Raw genomic sequence first — 21,458 nt, 5'->3', positions numbered from 1 at the left:
CGTAATGCGCGGGTACTAGGAGGACCTACATTCAAAATTTCTCTAGGTTCCACCTGTTATAAGTTTTGAGATCCTTGCGTTCATACATACGGACGGACGGACAGACGGAGATGGCTAGATCGACTCGGCTATTGATGCTGATGAAGAGTATATATTCTTTATGGGGTCGGAGATGTTTGCTTCTGCCTGTTACATAGACATTTTCAATGGGTTCCGGGTATAAAAACAAATGAAATTAAGAATAAATAACTATAATAACTACAATGAGGGCATTTAGTCGTTTTAACAGCTCTCGCACGTCGCAGCTTTGGCAAGTCCAACAAACACAAAAGCTAATTTTCGGAAAGTTATAACATTCATTTTTTTAAATATAAGAGTGCTCTAGTCGTATTTGCTCGACTAGATGAGACCAAAGACAATATAAACACTAAGATGAGTTACGCCATACAACAAAATGCTACTATGCACCTTGATTTTTTGAAAATTGAGAACGAAAACGAAATTAGTATCATTGCGCTCTCACAGCCGAAAGAGCGAAAAGCTAAGAATAGAATGTACCCTCAGCTTCGGCTCTATGAGGGCCGTGCAAGCAATTATGTTTGAATGTGTGAGTGTACATACATAATAGGATATTTGAATGTGTTGTTATTCAAAGCTCTGGCTTTAGCTGGCAAAGAAATAAATGTTGTTAGTTTTCTAGCGCTGATCATGCATGACCTATACCAAATTTGTATTCACATATGAATGCATGTTGTGTACTGAAATTGGCTCCGAAGAAAATCTGTATTTTAAAGTCGATGCAAATATTTATACGAAAACGAAGCGACGCAAAGAACCATCGACCAGCTTTGCTGAAGGCAGGCTGGCGACTAACTTCGTTGCTTGTGTCAGCATCAGCAAGCTTCGACTTCGGCATTCGATCGTCTGAACAGCAGTCGGCTAGCATGTCGTTTGAAGTCGTTAAAGCCAGATGGGAAGCCAGGCTAGAAATTGTGCGTCGCATGCAAATGTAAGGGCGTTACTCATTTTAGTGTTTATATTGTCTTATCTGTTTAATGAAATAAGCAACACCAAAGGATTAAAAAATATTGAAATAAAAGTTACTTAGCTCTATGTGTATTAAATTCGCGACCGAAGTAGTTGTCATCGCCTCATACTTTAAGCCATACCAATAATGGGATTTTTATGGAATAGCACCATTGCTAAGAAAGTAATCAAAAAGATTATGGAAAAATTACGAAAGTGAGTAGTGTTATGAAACTTCAGTTATATATGTAACATCTCATAGCTGTGCCGATTTTGGTATACGTACCCAGGGGTACATCAAGCACAATTTCAGCCGAACAATTTTTTTGAATTTTAAAATGCACCTGCTACGTGCCAGATCAACTTAATAGTTGATTTTAATTGGTTGATATTGACTTATATTTGGAAAAATATGCGCATGATTAATTTTCAACAGCTACAACGACAAATCAAATATTGCACGTTTTGCCAGTACATTTCGTGAGGTTTTGAAGTAAAAGTCCATATAGAGCTCGTTCCATTGGAAGTAGATCGTAAACGATATTTTTTAATTGATAGGGGTCTTGGTGCAAATCATATGCCTCAAGAAAATTCTAGAAGTAATTATAACGTATAAGTTTCGTATTAGACATTTTAGCATTCCACTTAGTTACCTCAGTATCCCGGAACTCACAATATATGCGATCGAGGTTGTACCGAAAATCACGAATACACGTGTATGTATTGTTCCATGAATCTTGACAATGACAATCTGCATCCGGAGTGCATTGCGCTAAATGGTCAGTTCGATTTCCTGGGCAAGCCGGATTATATGTATCATCATTACCTTCACCCCAATACTCAATGAGCAATATGCGTTGTTTGGAAAATTGCTGCTTTTTATTTGTCTGGTGCACCTGTGACAACTCACTTTTAAAAGAGCGACCATCTATATAATTTGGGACCGGCAAACCGGCCCATTCCAGTATGGTAGGCGTTAGATCTACCAAACTGACAGCCATGTCCATTAAGCGGCCAGCTGGTACGCCTGGTCCACGGATAAGTAATGGCACTTTGATGTCAGTATCATAAGGTTGTCGTTTATCAAAAGGCTGTGCAAATTGGCCCAAGTGGTAACCATTATCCGAAGTGTAGATGATGTAAGTATTTTCAAGGCATTGGGTTTCATTAAGCACTGTTATCAATGTCACCATCATTTCATCAACCGCTAGCAGCGTTTCCCACCGCCTCTGAAAATACTTATCTATTGTGAAGACCGAGTCATTTGACAAATGTTGAGCTGATCTAACCAACCAATGTTTATCTGTGGAAAGAATATTAGCATGGATATAGATTAACGCAACATACGTACTCTTATCGGGAGCGTTAAAGCTAGGAGTGCGCAACGCTCGTACATGAGGAAATACACCTTCATGACGCGGGGCTGGTGTGAAGGGTGCGTGAGCGGCTGGTGGAGATACCATTGCAAAAAATGGTTTTGGATGATGATTCATTGTCGAATTTCGAATAAATGCTGCCGCTTTGTCCCTCAACAGGTCCGTCAAATATATATCCGTAAAGCTCACATTTTTTGTGTTTTCACGCAGTGTATAGTTATAATAACGCGAGTTCCCGTGAAGGCCATAAAACTCATCCCAGCCGTTCGGAACTTCAGCGCCTTTAAATTGGTTTAAATATTTTCCAGCAAAGAATGTTTGATACCCATGCTTCTGTAACAGCGTAGGCAATGAGCGTGGCTCGAACATTTTACGCCAGTAAGGCCCATTGCAGCCACCACTTAATGAATTATTGATTGTCCTATGGTTGTGCGCATACTGTCCAGTTAACAGGCTTGCTCGCGCGGGACAACAAATCGGCGTACTAGTAAAGGCATTGGTAAATTGTGTGCCATACTTGCTCAAAAGTTTCGAAGTTTGTTGAAGTGGATACAGACCGTGTAGTTCTACATCTTGATCATCACTCAGTACTAAAAGCACATTTGGTGCGGGCAATATTTGCATGAATCCAAAGGCATGGTAAAAGTACAATACAAAACTAATTCTCACGAGAACCTTAATCTATTTTGGGAATAAAAAGGAAACATAACAAAGCAAATTAGAAATTTCAATTATACTCACCATTGTATGTTTTGGCTATTCTACGTGCGTCAAATTAGCATAGGTCACTTAGCGTTGATTTTCGGAACATGGCTCCGGAGTCCACACATTTATAAATGCATTTTTTATAATACACAAACAAATACATTTTTAAGCGGAATTGTAAAATAATAAACTATTTACTGTTTATATTCATGTGTTTTAAATTTTAGCTTTAAATATTTGGAAGCCATGGGGTTAATTTATTAGATGTTACCATTCATTTATTATTCTAATATTAATGGCCTAAATAATCGATCAGAACGAGACATTTGTATAAATGTGCATCCAACCTCTTAGCTAACCCCATACAAAGCCACCGTAAAAAATTAGCCTTGCTATTGAAGCCTAAAAATCTATTGTCAACGATAATCACGCTTAAATGTTTTAGGAAGCTTAAGGCATTAATTCAAAGTGAATTGAACAGCCAGTTTTTAACAAAAATATTTGATTTCAAACACATCTTATGATATTCATTAAAGAAGTGCATTGCACAACTAGTTCCCGCATGAACTGAACCACTGCTAAGATTCAGTGTTGAATAATAGCTCTAACCAAATAACATATAGACTGGTCAAACCGTACATTTGGTGGTGACAAACGTTTTAAGTGCGGCTGGTCCAAAGTCGCCTTCGTTTTTGTTCGGGTTCGAGACATGCCCGCATGCTCTCACAGCAAGAGAGTAAGAATCCATATGGCCTGTGTCGTGGAACGGCATCGCTGTCTTTTTACTCGCTCACTCTAAAGGAAACTGCTTTGGCATACTCTCATCCATATGATTTGTGCGATAGAACGGCATCGCTGTTTTTTATCTCGCTCCCACTACAGGAAACTGCTTTGGCTTACTCTCAGTGCTCTTTCAATTTGTCTATGTACCGTTTAAATGTTTGTGTCCGCACAAGCAATAATGCCCACAAATTCAATTTTTGTCAAAAGTTGGTGGCATTTCTTTCCTTTTGAGGGGACGAGTAATATGAAATAATGAAAGGGTTTGCCAAGTCCATGCGAAATTCTTTCATTTTAGCTCGTTCTTGTTCGAAAGGGTATCTAAGCGTTGGCATGTGTGCATTTAAAAGTTTTTGGACTTGCTATTCACGCATACTTGCATATTTCGTATATGAATAAAAGCATTTGTGCGCACGTGTGCCTGTTGGTCCCGCCTGCCTGTCCGATGGAAATTTGTCAATATTTTGTGATTTCTGAATTTCGAGCTCTACACACACACATACAGACACAAATGTGTGTGAATGGGCAGATCATGGGCGCAAAATTTTAAAATATCATTATTGGCACGCGTCTGACGCGCGCCCTTCTTTTTTTTATGATTTAGGGTTAGAATTGAATAACTTGAATATGATAATTCAATAAAATCATTAATACAATAAATATATAATTGAAGATTTTAATTTTTGCACAAATATCCGCTGGTCATAAAATTATTTAAGTGATCGGGCACTTGACCCATGTACATACGCAAGTGCAGGTGCTTGCCAAAAGTTTACCCTTTCGGCCCAACGGCCTTCTGCAAGTAATAAGGGGTCAACATTCATTCATCAATTCAAACCCTAAATCATAAAAAAGAAGGGCACGCGTCAAACGCGTGCCAACAATGATATTTTAAAATTTTACGCCCATGATCTGCCCATTCACACACATTTCTGTCTGTATGTGTGTGTGTAGAGCTCGAAATTCAGAAATCCCAAAATATTGTCAACAGCCACACATGCGCATAAATGCATTTATTCATATACAAAATATGCAAGTATGCGTGAATAGCAAGTACAAAAACTTTTAAATGCACACATGCCAGCGCTTAGGTACCCTTTCGAACAAGAACGAGCTAAAATGAAAGAGTTTCTCATCGACTTGGCAAACCCTTTCATTATTTCATATTACTCGTCCCCTCAAAAGGGAAGAAATGCCACCAACTTTTGACAAAAATTGAATTTGTGGGCATTATTGCTTGTGCGGACACAAACATTTAAACTGTACATAGACAAATTGAAAGAGCACTGAGAGTAAGCCAAAGCAGTTTCCTATAGTGGGAGCGAGATAAAAAAAACAGCGATGCCGTTCTATCGCACAAATCATATGGTAGAGAGTAAGCCAAAGCAGTTTCCTTTAGAGTGAGCGAGTAAAAAGACAGCGATGCCGTTCTACGACACAGTTCATATGTATTCTTACTCTCTTGCTGTGAGAGCATGCGGGCATGTCTCGAACCCGAACAAAAACGAAGGCGACTTTGGACCAGCCGCACTTAAAACGCTTGTCACCACCAAATGTACGGTTTGTCCAGTCTATATGTTATTTGGTTAGTGAATAAAGTAATCGAATGGGATCATGCTTATTTTTTTGACGACTGGTCCAAACTCGACTTCGTTTTTGTTCAGAGAATAAGAAATACTGATGATTTGTGCGATAGAATAGCATCGCTGTTTTTTTATCTCTCTCACACTACAGGAGACCTCCTTGGCTTACTCTCAGTGCTCTCAATGCTCTTTCATTATGTCTTGGGAACGTTTAAATGTATGTTAGTGTATATATCCGCACAAGCAACAATGCGCACAAATTCAATTTTTCTCAAATGTCGGACGTAGTTCTTCCCTTTTTAAGGGACGAGTAATATAAAATAATGAAAGGATTTGCCATGTCGATGCGAAATTCTTGCTTTTTATATCTTTATTTTTGGTATGCCCTACTTAAGCGTTGGCGTGTGTGCATTTACAGTTTTTTTTAAATTGCATGCGTTTGACGCGCGCCCTTCATTTTTATGATTTCGGGCTTGAATTGCTGAATGAATGTTGAACCCTTATTACCTGTAACAGCCCGTGCGGATAGGGTAAACGCTTACGTGACTGATCACTTAAATGATTTTATGTCGTTAAAAGTGCTAGAAAAAAATTTAATATATTTTGCTCAAATATCATAGGTCGGTAATAGTATTTATGTTGAACGATACACAAGTGTTAACTTCTGCATTAAAAATTATTAAGCTAACTATGGTTAGTAATAAGTAGTAATAATTATTGATTATTATCCACAATACTATATTCCATCTGTTTACTGATAAATTGCACTGTAAACAGAGTATTTTCGAGTAGGTTGCACTCAACTGTTAAGGTGTTACTGTTATTGCGTACATAAATGTAATAATTTTGGTGTTCTGCCCAAGTATAAAATCCAACTATAAATACATTTTCGATCACAACATTTGCATTTTTTGGCCAAGCACAATTGGAAATATACATACATGATTATATTCCTCAAAAATACATATTGAACTGAGCAATTCCGGGTGATGCCGAGCGAACACAAATACATATGTATGTATACACATACATACATGCATACATTCTTTAATATGCATCCGAATGTGTAAATTTAAAAAAGTCATATTATTGTGACAACAGCTGCTTATGAATATATACATATATGTATATACATATATGTATATGTGTATATTTATGTATGTATGTATGTTAGTGGGTATGTATACAAAAACACATGCTTGAATTACTATAATCAGTGTTAGTTTGTCCCTATCAAGAGCGATTCATAAGTGTTAGTATACACCGCATGTCTTTATCAGAAACTATTATCAGCCGACGAGTCATTTAGTTATTTCTCATTCAGTTGTCTACGTCGTTTAGAGCAGATACTTTATTTGTGTTCACGACGAATGCCATGTTCAACGTCAACCAAAGTAAAAAATGTGTTATATTGGACTGTGATGGTGGGAGCGACGATGCTTGGGCTCTGCTGCTGCTTCTCCGCGCAGAACAGTGCGGAATCCTTCAGTTGCTGGCAGTAACCATCACCGGTTGTGGTAATACAACATGTGAAAACGCGGCACGCAATATGAGACGAATTCTCATAGCTTGCTCCAGGAAAGATGTAAGTACAAGCATGCATTAAAAATATAAAATTTTCGAATGTGATAGAATCGTTCTAACTTTTCAGTTTAAAATTTTTTCATTGTTTTTTTTTTTGCAAATTTACATATGCATATGTACATCACAATAAACAAATGAGTTGCTTTAGCTATGTCCGTCTGTGCGAGAACGTGTCGATCTCTGAGATTATATAAGAATATACATATATAGAATATTTAATATAGAATATTAAAATAAGGTTTTCCTAATTTACGCGCAGGCAAGTTGTATTTTGGTTAACTATAACTCCCACATTTCCCAGAAATCAATCATTTAATTTTCTTTAAAATATAGATTTCAACTTCTCTCACGCACTTTTTTTACTTTTTAAGGTAAAGTTATATGCGAGATTTATTAGAGCAAAATGATAACAAGTAAGAGTGCTTTATATCAACACTATTGCAGATTTTTTTGTTTTGGGCGTACGTTTTTGCAATCATATCAATTAAAACAATTAAATATACTGATATACATATATAATATAATGAAAAAAAATAAGAAAAATCAGATATCTTCAGCAGAACAGCCCACCAATTTAAGCACTATTTTAATGAAAATGTCCTTTTGAGAATATTTGAATATTTTTTAGCACAATATGATCTGCTGAAGATTTCAGCATTTTCAGTTTCATGGAATACGAATTCGAGTCAAATTGAAGGAACTTTTTTTAAAAATATATTGTCTTTTGCTGTAACAAACGAGCTTGTAGCGCAGGTTAGTGATGAGGGTTCAGGCTATCCCTCAGTTATGAACTCTTTACTAGAGCATTTTACTTGTTAATGAATGTTAGAGCAAACGAGCGCGTAGCGCCAAGAAGGTTCAGGGTATCCCCTAGTCGGGCACGACTAGACACTCTTACTTTTTATATATTTAATTTGTTTTCATTAATGCAAATAACTAATATTTGCACAAACTTACGCTCACAACAAAAATGAATTTTGCCAGTAGAGCTGTTAATCCAAAATATTTATAATCTTAGTGCGGCCTTAGTGGCCATCGCAAGCAGTTTCACGCAAGAAAAAATGTGGCAATATACATATATTATATTTTAATGTGTGGAAGTGTGCGCACATGCTCACCCGAAATAGTTTTCATGCAACCCTGCCTACGTCCAGGTACCCTTAAGAACATAGAGTAATAAACAGATACAGAGCTGAAAACTCACTCCGAGCTTTTATTACCGTTTTAATTCTGAAGCAAGCTCTATAAGATTGGTCCGCAAACGCAAAATCAAACTCAAGAAATAAACCTCATTTACCATAGGAAGCAACAACAAATCAGCTGCAAAACAACAACAGTGCCCATGAAACCCCATTTTTTCTTCGTCTTCCGTCTTGATTGCTGAAATTCTGAAGCAAGATTTTAAGGACATAGGAAAATCAGTGCAAAGAAATGGGACAGATAATGCCACTGTGTTTGTTGCTGGTTTCTCTGTCGTTGCTAAAAGGCAGAGCGTAGAAACAACAACAACACAATTTGTGTACTTGCAGAATCGAGTCCCGGCGCAAGTAGGTAGAAAACTCGAATGCCAGCAGGCCATGGCATTCAAATCAAAGGGTTACGCACACGGCGCGTTAACATAAAAAATGATGACGTCACATTTTATAGAATTTTATTTCTTATGATGTTTAGTATATATTTCTTCCTTTATTTATTTATTAATAGTGTCTTTAGTAATAATGAATTTATTTAAAAATTTATTAATTTATTGTACGCAACGGTCGTACACAAAAACCAATCTTCTCAAATTTATATTCTTTCCTTGGCTTGGTAGACACATGCATGCAAATTTGCACCAAGATGTGCGAGTTGAGACACACATACCAACAACTATTTGGTGCGTCGAGGCTTTGATACCCTTATTTATAGAAATGGCATATAATGTTTAAAGAAAACTATTATTAATAACATTTTACATACATTATTTTACACGTCTGCGCTTTTTGACGTGGAGATTGTTACTGAGGTTGTTTGGCTGTTTAAGAGGTGTCTGTACAAGTGAGCGCAATTTTCTGTGTCTGTCTTGTAGTTTAATCGTTTGTTGGTTGGTGTGTTGATTATGTGTAGCATTTCCAATGTGTGTCGCTTGTTATAGTGTTGTTCTTGTTGTAAGATTGTTGTTTCATCAAAATTTGGTGTGTGGTTGCTTTTTATACAATGGGTCATAAGTGCTGTTTTCTGTATATTATTTTGATGTCTTAGTTTGAAGTCCGATTTATGTTGACTAATCCTTGTTTTTAGCTTCGATTTTGTTGTACCTATGTAGACACTATTGCACTTGTTGTTGTTTTCCCCGCCACATGGTATTTGGTAAACGACGTTGCTTTTGTCGCTCATCGGGATTTTCGACTTTATCTTGTTAAAGAATTTTTGTAATGTATTCGTCGGTTTGTGTGCTACTTTTATATCTTCTTTGTTATAACAGTCTGAGTTTGTGAGGCGTTCTGATAGTCGTGGTACATATATTAGTGATTTGTATATTTTAGCAGGTTCTGTTGGCTTTTTTCTTTCGATTTGTCGTCTTTTTAATAATGTTTTGATTATATTTGGGGGAAGTCATTTTTGGTCAAGAGTTTTTTGATTTCATGTTCAATTTCTTTGTGGTATATTGTGTCCGATATGTTCATCATTCTATTCATACAGCCTAGTGCTGTATTGATTATCATACTCTTTGGGTGGTTTGAATTGAAGTTGAGTATTCGTCCGGAGGCTATGGGTTTCCTATACCACTTTATTTTGAGTTTGTTGTCCATTCTGCTTACAATAGAGTCTAAAAATGGTAATTTCCCGTCCTTTTCTAATTCCATTGTAAATTTGATCTGTTTGTGGAAGGAATTCAATTCTTTTAGAATATTTTCCACGTCTATTTTGTTCGTTATGGCAAAAAGGTCATCTACATATTTGGTCAAGAGTCTTGGTTTTATTTTTAATTTATCTGTAATCTTGTCCAACAGTTCCTCCATTAATATATCTGCGATTACTGGGGAAGCCGGTGATCCCATTGGCATTCCTTTTAGTTGTGTGTATATTTTGTCTTCGTATTTGAAATATCTGTTTTCCTGTATGCAAAATCTAACTATGTCCATAAATAGTTGTTTCGGTATACTCGTGTGCTCTTCTAATTTGGTCCATTTTTGTCTTATTGTGTCAAGTGCTAATTCTATTGGTATGCTGGGAAATAAGGATACTACGTCAAAAGATACTAATGTTTCCTCTTCTCTAATCTGGGAGTTGTTAACTCTGTCTTTAAAATCTACCGCGTTCTTGATGTTGTACCTAGAGTCCATTGTCAGATTTTTTAATATTTGTATTATATATTTGCACAGCCCGTAAGATGGAGATCCGATGGAAGAACATATTGGTCTCAGTGGTGTTCCTTCCTTGTGTATTTTTGGTAGTCCATATATCCTCGGAGGTACCGCTGTTGTTGTAGTCATCTTATTTCTTTCGTCCTTTGAAATAAGACCCATCTTGAATAATTGTGCTACGAAGTTGTTATTCTTTGTCTGTAGTCTTGATGTCGGATCCAGTCTCAGTGTTCTATACGCGCATAAGTCGTCTAAAATATTTGTCATTTTATTTTTATATTCATCCTCATCCATTGCTACGGTTTTGTTGCCCTTATCCGACGATAGAATTTTAATATTTATATTTTCTTTCAATAATTTTCGTGTCTGTTCCACTGTGTCCAGTATTGCTCGATCCCTACTGTTTTGGTTGTTCTTGGTTTTATGCTCTTTGACTAACAAAGAGAATTTTGTGCGCGCCGACTCTTGTGTTTCCTTTTCTTTTATGGTTTGTACTAGCTCCTCACCGTCTGCGATGTATTTCAAGAGAGGAAAATCTTTCTTGCTGATTGGGAGAGCGAACTTCGGCCCTTTTGCGAGTAACGCTACGACGTTTGGCGGGAATTCTATTTTTGTTTTGTTTACGAACCACTCTCTTTGAGTGTTGTTGTCCGCTAAGGTTAGGTTCCGTTGATCTCGTAACTTATCGTGTTTCGTTTCTTGTCTTTTCTTAAGTGTTGTTGTTATTTTGTTTTCTATATTTTTCTCGCTCTCAAAAAACGCTTTTGCGTCATCTGTGGTCATCAGTTGTTCTATGTTTGTTTTTGTTTTTTCCATATGTTTTGCTTGTTCTTGTAATAGGTTGTGTTTGTGTTTTATAAGTAAGTTTAATATTTTGGTATGGTAAAAATGTGTGTGTCTAGTCAATGCTCTTGTTATGTCAGGGTGGGTTTTATTGTCAGTGGTCAGTATGGTCAAATGCTGTGTCAAGTTTTTGATGAAGTTGGGTATTAAATTTGATTTTCTACATTTTAACAAAAATTTTAAACTAGATTTAAGTTTAGTTAATTTTACCAGTGTTAGTTGGAATTTATTAATTGTTCTTTTGGAATCCTTGTATTTAGTTTTTATTTTTGCGTAGCTCATGCCTTCCGTTGATATTTATTGATGGCTCTGGCGACCTTTCCATATTTCAAAATATTTTGTTGGCTGGCTCGAGGTCCGTGTTTGTTAAAACAAACAATGAAAAACAATTTTATTGTTTGTACAATTGTACAGACACCTCTTAAACAGCCAAACAACCTCAGTAACAATCTCCACGTCAAAAAGCGCAGACGTGTAAAATAATGTATGTAAAATGATATAATTGTTAATTGTTTTTGCATCTTAGTGTTAGTGCCCTGAAGACGGTTTGCCGATGTGCAACCGAAATATATCGGAAGCAAATATTAAATAAAATTGTTTTTCATTGTTTGTTTTAACAAACACGGACCTCGAGCCAGCCAACAAATATTTTGAAATATGGAAAGGTCGCCAGAGCCATCAATAAATATCAACGGAAGGCACGCCGTATGCACAGCAGCCAACATGAGCTACGCAAAAATAAAAACTAAATACAAGGATTCCAAAAGAACAATTAATAAATTCCAACTAACACTGGTAAAAATTAACTAAACTTAAATCTAGTTTAAAATTTTTGTTAAAATGTAGAAAATCAAATTTAATACCCAACTTCATCAAAAACTTGACACAGCATTTGACCATACTGACCACTGACAATAAAACCCACCCTGACATAACAAGAGCATTGACTAGACACACACATTTTTACCATACCACAATATTAAACTTACTTATAAAACACAAACACAACCTATTACAAGAACAAGCAAAACATATGGAAAAAACAAAAACAAACATAGAACAACTGATGACCACAGATGACGCAAAAGCGTTTTTTGAGAGCGAGAAAAATATAGAAAACAAAATAACAACAACACTTAAGAAAAGACAAGAAACGAAACACGATAAGTTACGAGATCAACGGAACCTAACCTTAGCGGACAACAACACTCAAAGAGAGTGGTTCGTAAACAAAACAAAAATAGAATTCCCGCCAAACGTCGTAGCGTTACTCGCAAAAGGGCCGAAGTTCGCTCTCCCAATCAGCAAGAAAGATTTTCCTCTCTTGAAATACATCGCAGACGGTGAGGAGCTAGTACAAACCATAAAAGAAAAGGAAACACAAGAGTCGGCGCGCACAAAATTCTCTTTGTTAGTCAAAGAGCATAAAACCAAGAACAACCAAAACAGTAGGGATCGAGCAATACTGGACACAGTGGAACAGACACGAAAATTATTGAAAGAAAATATAAATATTAAAATTCTATCGTCGGATAAGGGCAACAAAACCGTAGCAATGGATGAGGATGAATATAAAAATAAAATGACAAATATTTTAGACGACTTATGCGCGTATAGAACACTGAGACTGGATCCGACATCAAGACTACAGACAAAGAATAACAACTTCGTAGCACAATTATTCAAGATGGGTCTTATTTCAAAGGACGAAAGAAATAAGATGACTACAACAACAGCGGTACCTCCGAGGATATATGGACTACCAAAAATACACAAGGAAAGAACACCACTGAGACCAATATGTTCTTCCATCGGATCTCCATCTTACGGGCTGTGCAAATATATAATACAAATATTAAAAAATCTGACAATGGACTCTAGGTACAACATCAAGAACGCGGTAGATTTTAAAGACAGAGTTAACAACTCCCAGATTAGAGAAGAGGAAACATTAGTATCTTTTGACGTAGTATCCTTATTTCCCAGCATACCAATAGAATTAGCACTTGACACAATAAGACAAAAATGGACCAAATTAGAAGAGCACACGAGTATACCGAAACAACTATTTATGGACATAGTTAGATTTTGCATTCAGGAAAACAGATATTTCAAATACGAAGACAAAATATACACACAACTAAAAGGAATGCCAATGGGATCACCGGCTTCCCCAGTAATCGCAGATATATTAATGGAGGAACTGTTGGACAAGATTACAGATAAATTAAAAATAAAACCAAGACTCTTGACCAAATATGTAGATGACCTTTTTGCCATAACGAACAAAATAGACGTGGAAAATATTCTAAAAGAATTGAATTCCTTCCACAAACAGATCAAATTTACAATGGAATTAGAAAAGGACGGGAAATTACCATTTTTAGACTCTATTGTAAGCAGAATGGACAACAAACTCAAAATAAAGTGGTATAGGAAACCCATAGCCTCCGGACGAATACTCAACTTCAATTCAAACCACCCAAAGAGTATGATAATCAATACAGCACTAGGCTGTATGAATAGAATGATGAACATATCGGACACAATATACCACAAAGAAATTGAACATGAAATCAAAAAACTCTTGACCAAAAATGACTTCCCCCCAAATATAATCAAAACATTATTAAAAAGACGACAAATCGAAAGAAAAAAGCCAACAGAACCTGCTAAAATATACAAATCACTAATATATGTACCACGACTATCAGAACGCCTCACAAACTCAGACTGTTATAACAAACAAGATATAAAAGTAGCACACAAACCGACGAATACATTACAAAAATTCTTTAACAAGATAAAGTCGAAAATCCCGATGAGCGACAAAAGCAACGTCGTTTACCAAATACCATGTGGCGGGGAAAACAACAACAAGTGCAATAGTGTCTACATAGGTACAACAAAATCGAAGCTAAAAACAAGGATTAGTCAACATAAATCGGACTTCAAACTAAGACATTAAAATAATATACAGAAAACAGCACTTATGACCCATTGTATAAAAAGCAACCACACACCAAATTTTGATGAAACAACAATCTTACAACAAGAACAACACTATAACAAGCGACACACATTGGAAATGCTACACATAATCAACACACCAACCAACAAACGACTAAACTACAAGACAGACACAGAAAATTGCGCTCACTTGTACAGACACCTCTTAAACAGCCAAACAACCTCAGTAACAATCTCCACGTCAAGACGTGTAAAATAATGTATGTAAAATGTTCGAAATAATGTTTAATTTAATTTATTGTATTATAATTGTTAATTGTTTTTTGTATCTTGGTGTTAGTGCCCTGAAGACGGTTTGCCGATGTGCAACCGAAATATATCGGAAACAAATATAAAATAAAATTGTTTTTCATTGTTTGTTTTAACAAACACGGACCTCGAGCCAGCCAACAAAAGATTTTGAAATATGGAAAGGTCGCCAGAGCCATCAATAAATATTATTAATAATGCTACCAACAGTTGCACACTAAATACGAAACTATATTTTTCTCAGACATTGGATAAAAATGTACATGTAAGAATGTTAGTGGTATTTGATTAAAATCCTTATCAATAGTTTAAATTCCCTTTTTTTGAGAAAGCGTGCCTTGCTGGTCGAAAAATGAAATATTATAAAAATCTGCCGAGCTGCTTGCAAGTTGAAAGCGAGTGGAGAAGAAGAAGACATGACTTTGGGACTTTGCGAACTATAGGCATAGCAGTGCTTAGAAACCACAACAATGAGTTAGAAGGGTGTAGAAGCTTAGATCATAGGCTGTAGCCTCAAACCCAAAAGAGATAGCAAGGACAGAATTTGTGGTGTGCTTTTTATACCCAGAACTCATTGAAAATGGGTAAAAAGTATTGTGCTAACGAATGTAACAGGCAGAAGGAAGCATCTCCGTCCCCATAAAGTATGTATATATTTTTGATTAGCACCAACAGCCGAGTCAATTTAGCCATGTCCGTATGATGAACGCAAGTCCTATGACGAAAATTATAGAAATATTTCTAAATGATCCGCTATACCTAAAGCTTTTGAGAGAATCATAACATTTCAACTGCAACACCTGTGTAGCTTTATTATTTCACCATCCCAGCATGGGTTCGTGAAGCGCAGATCTAAAACCATTAGCTTTCTTGAGTTTACTACACTAGTAATTGATGGCTTAAAAAAAAAAATGCAGACTGACGTCATCTATACTGATTTCAGTAAGGCTCCGTCCCCATAAAGTATGTATATTCTTGATCAGCACCAACAGCCGAGTCGAACTAGCCATGTCCGTATGATGAACGCATGGATCTCAGAACCTATAAGAGCTAGAGACTTTAGCTGTAGGTCCTCCTAGTGCCCACGCAGATCGAGTTTGTTTCCGATATTGGATAACTTGCCCTGTTTCCAAGTAATCAATATCGAAATCCTGTTTTTTGAGCAATTTTGGTAAATAATATGAGCTAGAGTCACCAAACTTGACATGTAGCTTCTAGAATAGTACATATATATCAAGTATCTTTCATTTTATAACTACCGCCAACTCCCCGCTACCACTACAAAGCTATAAGTCAAGTTAATAATCCAACTTGTATAGCCCATCAATTTAACCCACAATTTATATGCAAGTGACTTTTTGAGAATACACAAATATTCTTTGGCACGATAAGATGTCGAAAATTGCATTAAGATCGGTTAAGAAACACATCGGTTAAGTGCGCACGTCTTAGCAGCGGCTAGCGCAAATTCCAAGAATTTCTGTATACATGTACACACACACATTCATGCGCGTTTTCTTTGAATTTAACCAACAGCATTGCAATTGCGATTGTATTGTTTTCTGTGCTGCTATTTTCATTTGTTTTTTTTTCATTAAGACTCAATAATTAGTGTGGCTGTTGAGTAGAGGCGGCGGCAGGTAGTGCGGACTGTTGCGAGTTTGAACCCTACCGAGGAAACTATTTGTATTATACCCTGAACCCATTAAAAATGGGTTAAAGGGTATAATATATTTGTGCAAATGTATGTAACAGGCAGAAGGAAGCATCTCCGACCGCATAAAGTTTATATATTCTTGATCAGCATCAATCTCCTATATAGAGTCGATCTTAACATGTCCGTCTGTTCGCCTACCCGTCCGTACGTATGAACGCAAGGATCTCAGAACATAGAAGAGCTAGAGACTTGAAAAATATGTAAAAAAAAAAAAAAAAAAAAAAAAAAAAAAAAAAAAAAAAAAAAAAAAAAAAAAAAAAAAAAAAAAAAAAAAAAAAAAAAAAAAAAAAAAAAAAAAAAAAGTATAAGCAAATGGCATAATGTAATCTTTTACAAGCCGACTTTGTGCCTTTCAGGCGTGGTGTCAAGTCAATCTGTTAAGTTTAAACAGTTCTAAATGTAAGGTAATTACTTTCTACAGAAGGCCTCCTCAAAGGGTTTCTTACACCCTCGATAGCTTACCGCACGAGTGTGTCAACAGTACTTGTAATGAAGTTCATGAACTAGGAGTCAGTCTTGATCATAAACTTATATTTGACTCTCATGTTACGACCGTGGTCAATAAGGCCGAAATTGTTTGGTGTTTTATCAAGCGATTGTCAAAGGAATTTGACGATCCGTGCACGACAAAGACCCTTAATAAATCTTTGGTGTGACCTATACTAGTGTGTGGCTCATGTATCTAGGCGCCAAAATACTTTATTCATCAAGACGGAATTGAATCTTTACAGAAACAATTCTTGCTGTTTGCCCTTCGTGGTTTAAATTGGGATTTTCGTGTGCGGTTACCATAATACTCCAGTAGACTTCTTATGATTAATCTTCCTTCTTTAATGAGTCTTAGAACCACGCTTGGTGAGTTATTTATTTATAAGATAATTACGGGAGTAATCGATTCATCCGGATTGACTCGCCAATTAAACTTCTCTATCCCTACTAGACTAATTATACACCTTTATCGTTTCAACTTTGTTCAACTAACTATGCCTTGCATGAACCATTCAAGGTCCTTTGTGATCCCTATGGAACTTAATACTTAGCATTAAAGAGTATTTTGCTCGGAGTCTTCTCTTCCTCTTTTAAAGTCATATATTCTAAGCTATTTAGCAAGAAGATAGTCTTGGCATATAGTCGTAGTTTGTATTCGTCTTTACGAGGCGATTCTGAAGCTAGTATGGACAGCTATGAGATGGGATGGATAGAAGAAAAATTGTTAGCTATTCATTTTCTGTAGATCATGTCCAACGTCGGATTAGTTTCCGTTTGGGTCCAAATCACACAAGCTTGCTCAAAGAGCAAGAGAGTCATATGCTTTGTGTTATACTTAGAACGGCATCACTGCTTTTTATTTCGTTCCCACTAACAAAACTGCTTTGGCTTACTCTATTGAGTAATTAATTATTACCGTTTTAAAGTTCATACGTGTTGCATCGGATTGGTCTCCAAACGCAAAATCAAACATAAAAAATAAAGCTCATTTACATAGGAAGAAACAACAAGGCGCATGAAACGGCAGTTTTTTTTTCGACTTTCGTCTTAATCACCGAGATGTTTGTGAGCAACGAGAAGGACATAGGCAACTCAGTGCAAAGAAAAGCGACAAATAATGCCACTGTGTTTGCTGCGGGGTTCCCTGTCTTGCGAGTAGAAATATTGTTCTAAAGGTCTAATATTGTTGCAGAGCCGAGTCCCGGCGCAATTAGTAGAAGATTTGAATGTCAGCAGGCAATGGCATTAAAATCAAAGGGTTACGCACACGACGCATTAACACAAAAATATAACGTCACATTTTATAGAATTTTATTTCTTGTGTTTTTATACCCTGAACCCAATAAAATGGGTAAAATGGGTATAATGTATTTGTGAAAATATATGTAACAGGCAGAAGGAACCATATCCGACCCCATAAAGTATATATATTCTTGATCAGCATCAACAGCCGAGTGGATCTAGCTATGTCCGTCTGTCTGTCCGTCCGTCCGTCTGTCCCTCTGTCCGCCTGCCCGTATGTAGAGAAATTTTAGCTGTAGGTCCTCCTAGTGCCTGCGCAGATCGAGTTTGTTTCCGATATTCGATAACGATAATCGATAAAAATCGATATCGAAAACCTATTTTTTGAGCATTTTTGGTAAATAATAAGAGCTAGAGTCACTAAACTTGACATAGAGATTCTAGAATAGTATATATATATCAAGTATCTTTCATTTTACAGCTATCGCCACCTCCCCGCTACCACTACACAGCTATAAATCAAGTAAATACAGCAATTTATGATGCCTGCTTGAATTCTATCAACATGTTGATGCCGCAGCATTGCAATTGCGATTGTATTGTTTTCTGTCCCGCTATTTTAGTTAGTTTTTTTCATAAGTAGACTCAATAATTGGTGTGGCTCTTGGGTAGAGGCGGAGGCAAGTAGTGAGGTCTGTTGCGAGTTTTAACCCTACCGAGGAAACTATTTTTATACCCTGAACCCATTAAAAATGGGTTAAAGGTTATCATATATTTGTGCAAATCTATGTAACAGGCAGAAGGAAGCATCTCCGAACCCATAAAGTTTATATATTCTTGGTCAGCATCAATCTCCTATATAGAGTCGATCTAACCATGTCCGTCTGTTCGCCTACCCGTCCGTACGTATGAACGCAAGGATCTCAGAACATAGAAGAGCAAGAGACTTGAAAAATATGTTCTCCTATGAGGAGGACATAATCGATAGCTTGTCTCGATTCCAAGTAATCGATAAAAATCGATATGGAAAACCCGTTTTTTGAGCAATTTTGGTAAATAATAAGAGTTAGAGTCACCAAATTTGAATAGAATATATATATCAAGTATCTTTTATTTTATAGCTACCAGAGGCAGCGGCAAGTAGTGCGGTTAGTTGCGAGTACAAACCCTGCCAAGGAAACTTTTTTATTAAATTTATTGCTACTAAAGCAAACGAGCGCGCAGCGCGAACCACATTTGGTTTTGGAAGAAGAGGGTTCAGGGTATCCCCAAGTCGGGAGGTCACGACTAGAACCTCTTACTTGTTGTTGTTATTATATTTATATTCACGATGAAATGTTCTCGGCAGTTCTTATTTGGAGCGCGCTCCATCTAGTCGTAAACAAGGTTGTATAGAGAACGTAAAAGCAAAGAGCACTGCAGCCTAGCGAAATTGAGCAGCAAAATACTAGAAGACGGCAGGGAAGTCATCAATCTTGCTTGGCTAAAGGTTGTCCACTAAACGGCGTAACTCAAACTCACCCAACTGAAAAAAACTCTGGCACTAGACTGTAGACCTAGTACATTGAAACACGCATATCAATTTGCCATAATTGGAGAAATGGAAGAAGATGATAAGCACAACCAAACAGTACCAAAATCCACCAATCAGCAAATGCAAAAATGGAAATCAGCAATGAAGAAAACCAAAATCAATGGACTTAATTAATAAATTAATATATAACACGGATAGCATCAGTCTAAATATCAAACAACCTGCTGCCATAAATATTCAATGCATGCACATTAACGTTTCGGGATTTCTCTGCTTTCTCCCGTTATGCAGTTGCCATATCAAACTTTTCTACGCAAAATTCCATATGCTATAGGGATTACCTTCGCCGTTGTCGCCTTCACCTTGCACATAATCCTAAGCAATTTTTTAACTTTGTTAACGCTAAACGTAAGACATCTATTTGGCAACCTTCGGTTAAATTTGCAGATAAGAGCGCGAATACTGATCCAGGCATTGCCGATCTGTTCGCCAAATTTTTTAAACTACCTACTCCACCTCTAGGTATAATAAAAATTACCGAAAGTTCGCTTCTAAGCGACCTTAGCAGTAAACTTATGTTAAAAACTTTTTGAATTGTCTGTAAACGTTTCATCTTTTCTGACCATTTGGAAAGAATTGTTTATTATACTTCTATATGATAAGGGGAGTAAGTCCGATGTCGAAAATTATAGAAATATTTCTAAATGATCCGCTATACCTAAAGCTTCTGAGAGAATCATAACATCTCAACTGCAACATTTGTGTAGCTCTATTATTTCACCATCCCAGCATGAGTTCGTGAAGCGCAGATCTAAAACCATGAGCCTTCTTGACTTTACTACACTAGGAATTGATGGTTAAAAAAAAAATGCAGACTGACGTCATCTATACTGATTCCAGTAAGGCTTGTGACTCCGTTAATCACTCCTTACTGCTTCATAAATTATGCCATCTCGGCTTGCCAATAAATCTTTTGATCTGGATCTCAGAGTACTTGTGTAACAGAACCCAAAACGTTCTTTACAGAAATTCGTTTACAGGTAACTTACGGTGTTGTTCAAGGTAGTCATCTTGGCCCGCTACTCTACTCTTTTCATCAGTGACCTTACCTCGATACTGTCTCACTCTCGAGTATTAATGTATGCTGATGATGTGAAGTTATGCCTTAAGTATAAGCAAATGGCATAATGTAATCTTTTATAAGCCGACTTTGTGCCTTTCAGGCGTGGTGTCAAGTCAATCTGTTAATTTTAAACAGTTCTAAATGTAAGGTAATTACTTTCTACAGAAGGCCTCATCAAAGGGTTTCTTACGCCCTCGATAGCTTACCGCACGAGTGTGTCAACAGTACCTGTAATAAAGTTAATGAACTAGGAGTCAGTCTTGATCATAAACTTAAATTTGACTCTCATGTTACGACCGAGGTCAATAGGGCCGAAATTGTTTGGTGTTTTATCAAACGATTGTCAAAGGTATTTGATCCGTGCACGACAAAGACCCTTAATATATCTTTGGTGTGACCTATACTAGTTTATGGCTCATGTATCTAGGCGCCAAAATACTTTATTCATCAAGACGGAATTGAATCTTTACAGAAACAATTCTTGTTGTTTGCCCTTCGTGGTTTAAATTGGGATTTTCGTGTGCGGTTACCATAATACTCCAGTAGACTTCTTATGATTAATCTTCCTTCTTTAATGAGTCTTAGAACCACGCTTGGTGAGTTATTTATTTATAAGATAATTACGGGAGTAATCGATTCTTCCGGATTGACTCGCCAATTAAACTTCTCTATCCCTACTAGACTAATTATACACCTTTATCGTTTCAACTTTGTTCAACTAACTATGCCTTGCATGAACCATTCAGGGTCCTTTGTGATCCCTATGGAACTTAATACTTAGCATTAAAGAGTATTTTGCTCGGAGTCTTCTCTTCCTTTTTTAAAGTCAT

General features: G+C 36.6%; 2 protein-coding genes across 3 annotated transcripts in view; one reads left to right on the top strand and one right to left on the bottom strand.

The window, feature by feature from the left end:
* Nucleotides 1-1,374: 1,374 nt before the first annotated feature.
* On the bottom strand, nucleotides 1,375-3,651 carry LOC135437610 (N-acetylglucosamine-6-sulfatase-like). Of its 2 annotated transcripts, none has more exons than XM_064695592.1 (4): nucleotides 3,144-3,651; nucleotides 2,378-3,083; nucleotides 1,680-2,329; nucleotides 1,375-1,619 (listed from the first exon to the last, which is right to left on the bottom strand). In XM_064695592.1, exons 1-4 carry the CDS (start codon nucleotides 3,144-3,146, stop codon nucleotides 1,476-1,478), a joined length of 1,503 nt encoding a protein of 500 aa, XP_064551662.1. In that variant the 5' UTR covers nucleotides 3,147-3,651; the 3' UTR covers nucleotides 1,375-1,475. The 2 variants fall into 2 exon arrangements, with proteins under 2 accessions (XP_064551662.1, XP_064551663.1); XM_064695593.1 differs by lacking the exon at nucleotides 3,144-3,651 and having other exon boundaries at nucleotides 2,378-2,886; nucleotides 2,960-3,081.
* Nucleotides 3,652-6,091: 2,440 nt separating this feature from the next.
* The window catches only part of LOC135437607 (nucleoside hydrolase-like), a 73,949-nt gene continuing 58,582 nt past the window's right edge, over nucleotides 6,092-21,458 (top strand). The window contains exons 1-2 of the mRNA XM_064695589.1: nucleotides 6,092-6,163; nucleotides 6,795-7,055. Coding sequence (XP_064551659.1) covers nucleotides 6,107-6,163; nucleotides 6,795-7,055 — 318 coding nt within the window. The 5' untranslated portion in view covers nucleotides 6,092-6,106. The remainder of the gene's footprint in view (nucleotides 6,164-6,794; nucleotides 7,056-21,458) is intronic.

This window comes from Drosophila montana, unplaced genomic scaffold (assembly GCF_035044405.1).
Source record: "Drosophila montana isolate Dmon_TW-CO22-7 unplaced genomic scaffold, ASM3504440v1 contig_3831_1, whole genome shotgun sequence".
NCBI classification, from domain to species: Eukaryota; Metazoa; Arthropoda; class Insecta; order Diptera; family Drosophilidae; genus Drosophila; species Drosophila montana.
The sequence above is the reverse complement of the archived record's forward strand: the minus strand, read 5'-3'. Positions and strand labels throughout refer to the sequence as shown.

Bases quoted from the DNA above. Each gene is read 5' to 3' on its own strand.
- LOC135437610 (XM_064695592.1), bottom strand. The intron at 2,330-2,377 runs GTACGTATGTTG...TTCTTTCCACAG, and splicing joins CTTTAACGCTCCCGATAAGA to ATAAACATTGGTTGGTTAGA. The intron at 1,620-1,679 runs GTAACTAAGTGG...AATTACTTCTAG, and splicing joins GTGAGTTCCGGGATACTGAG to AATTTTCTTGAGGCATATGA.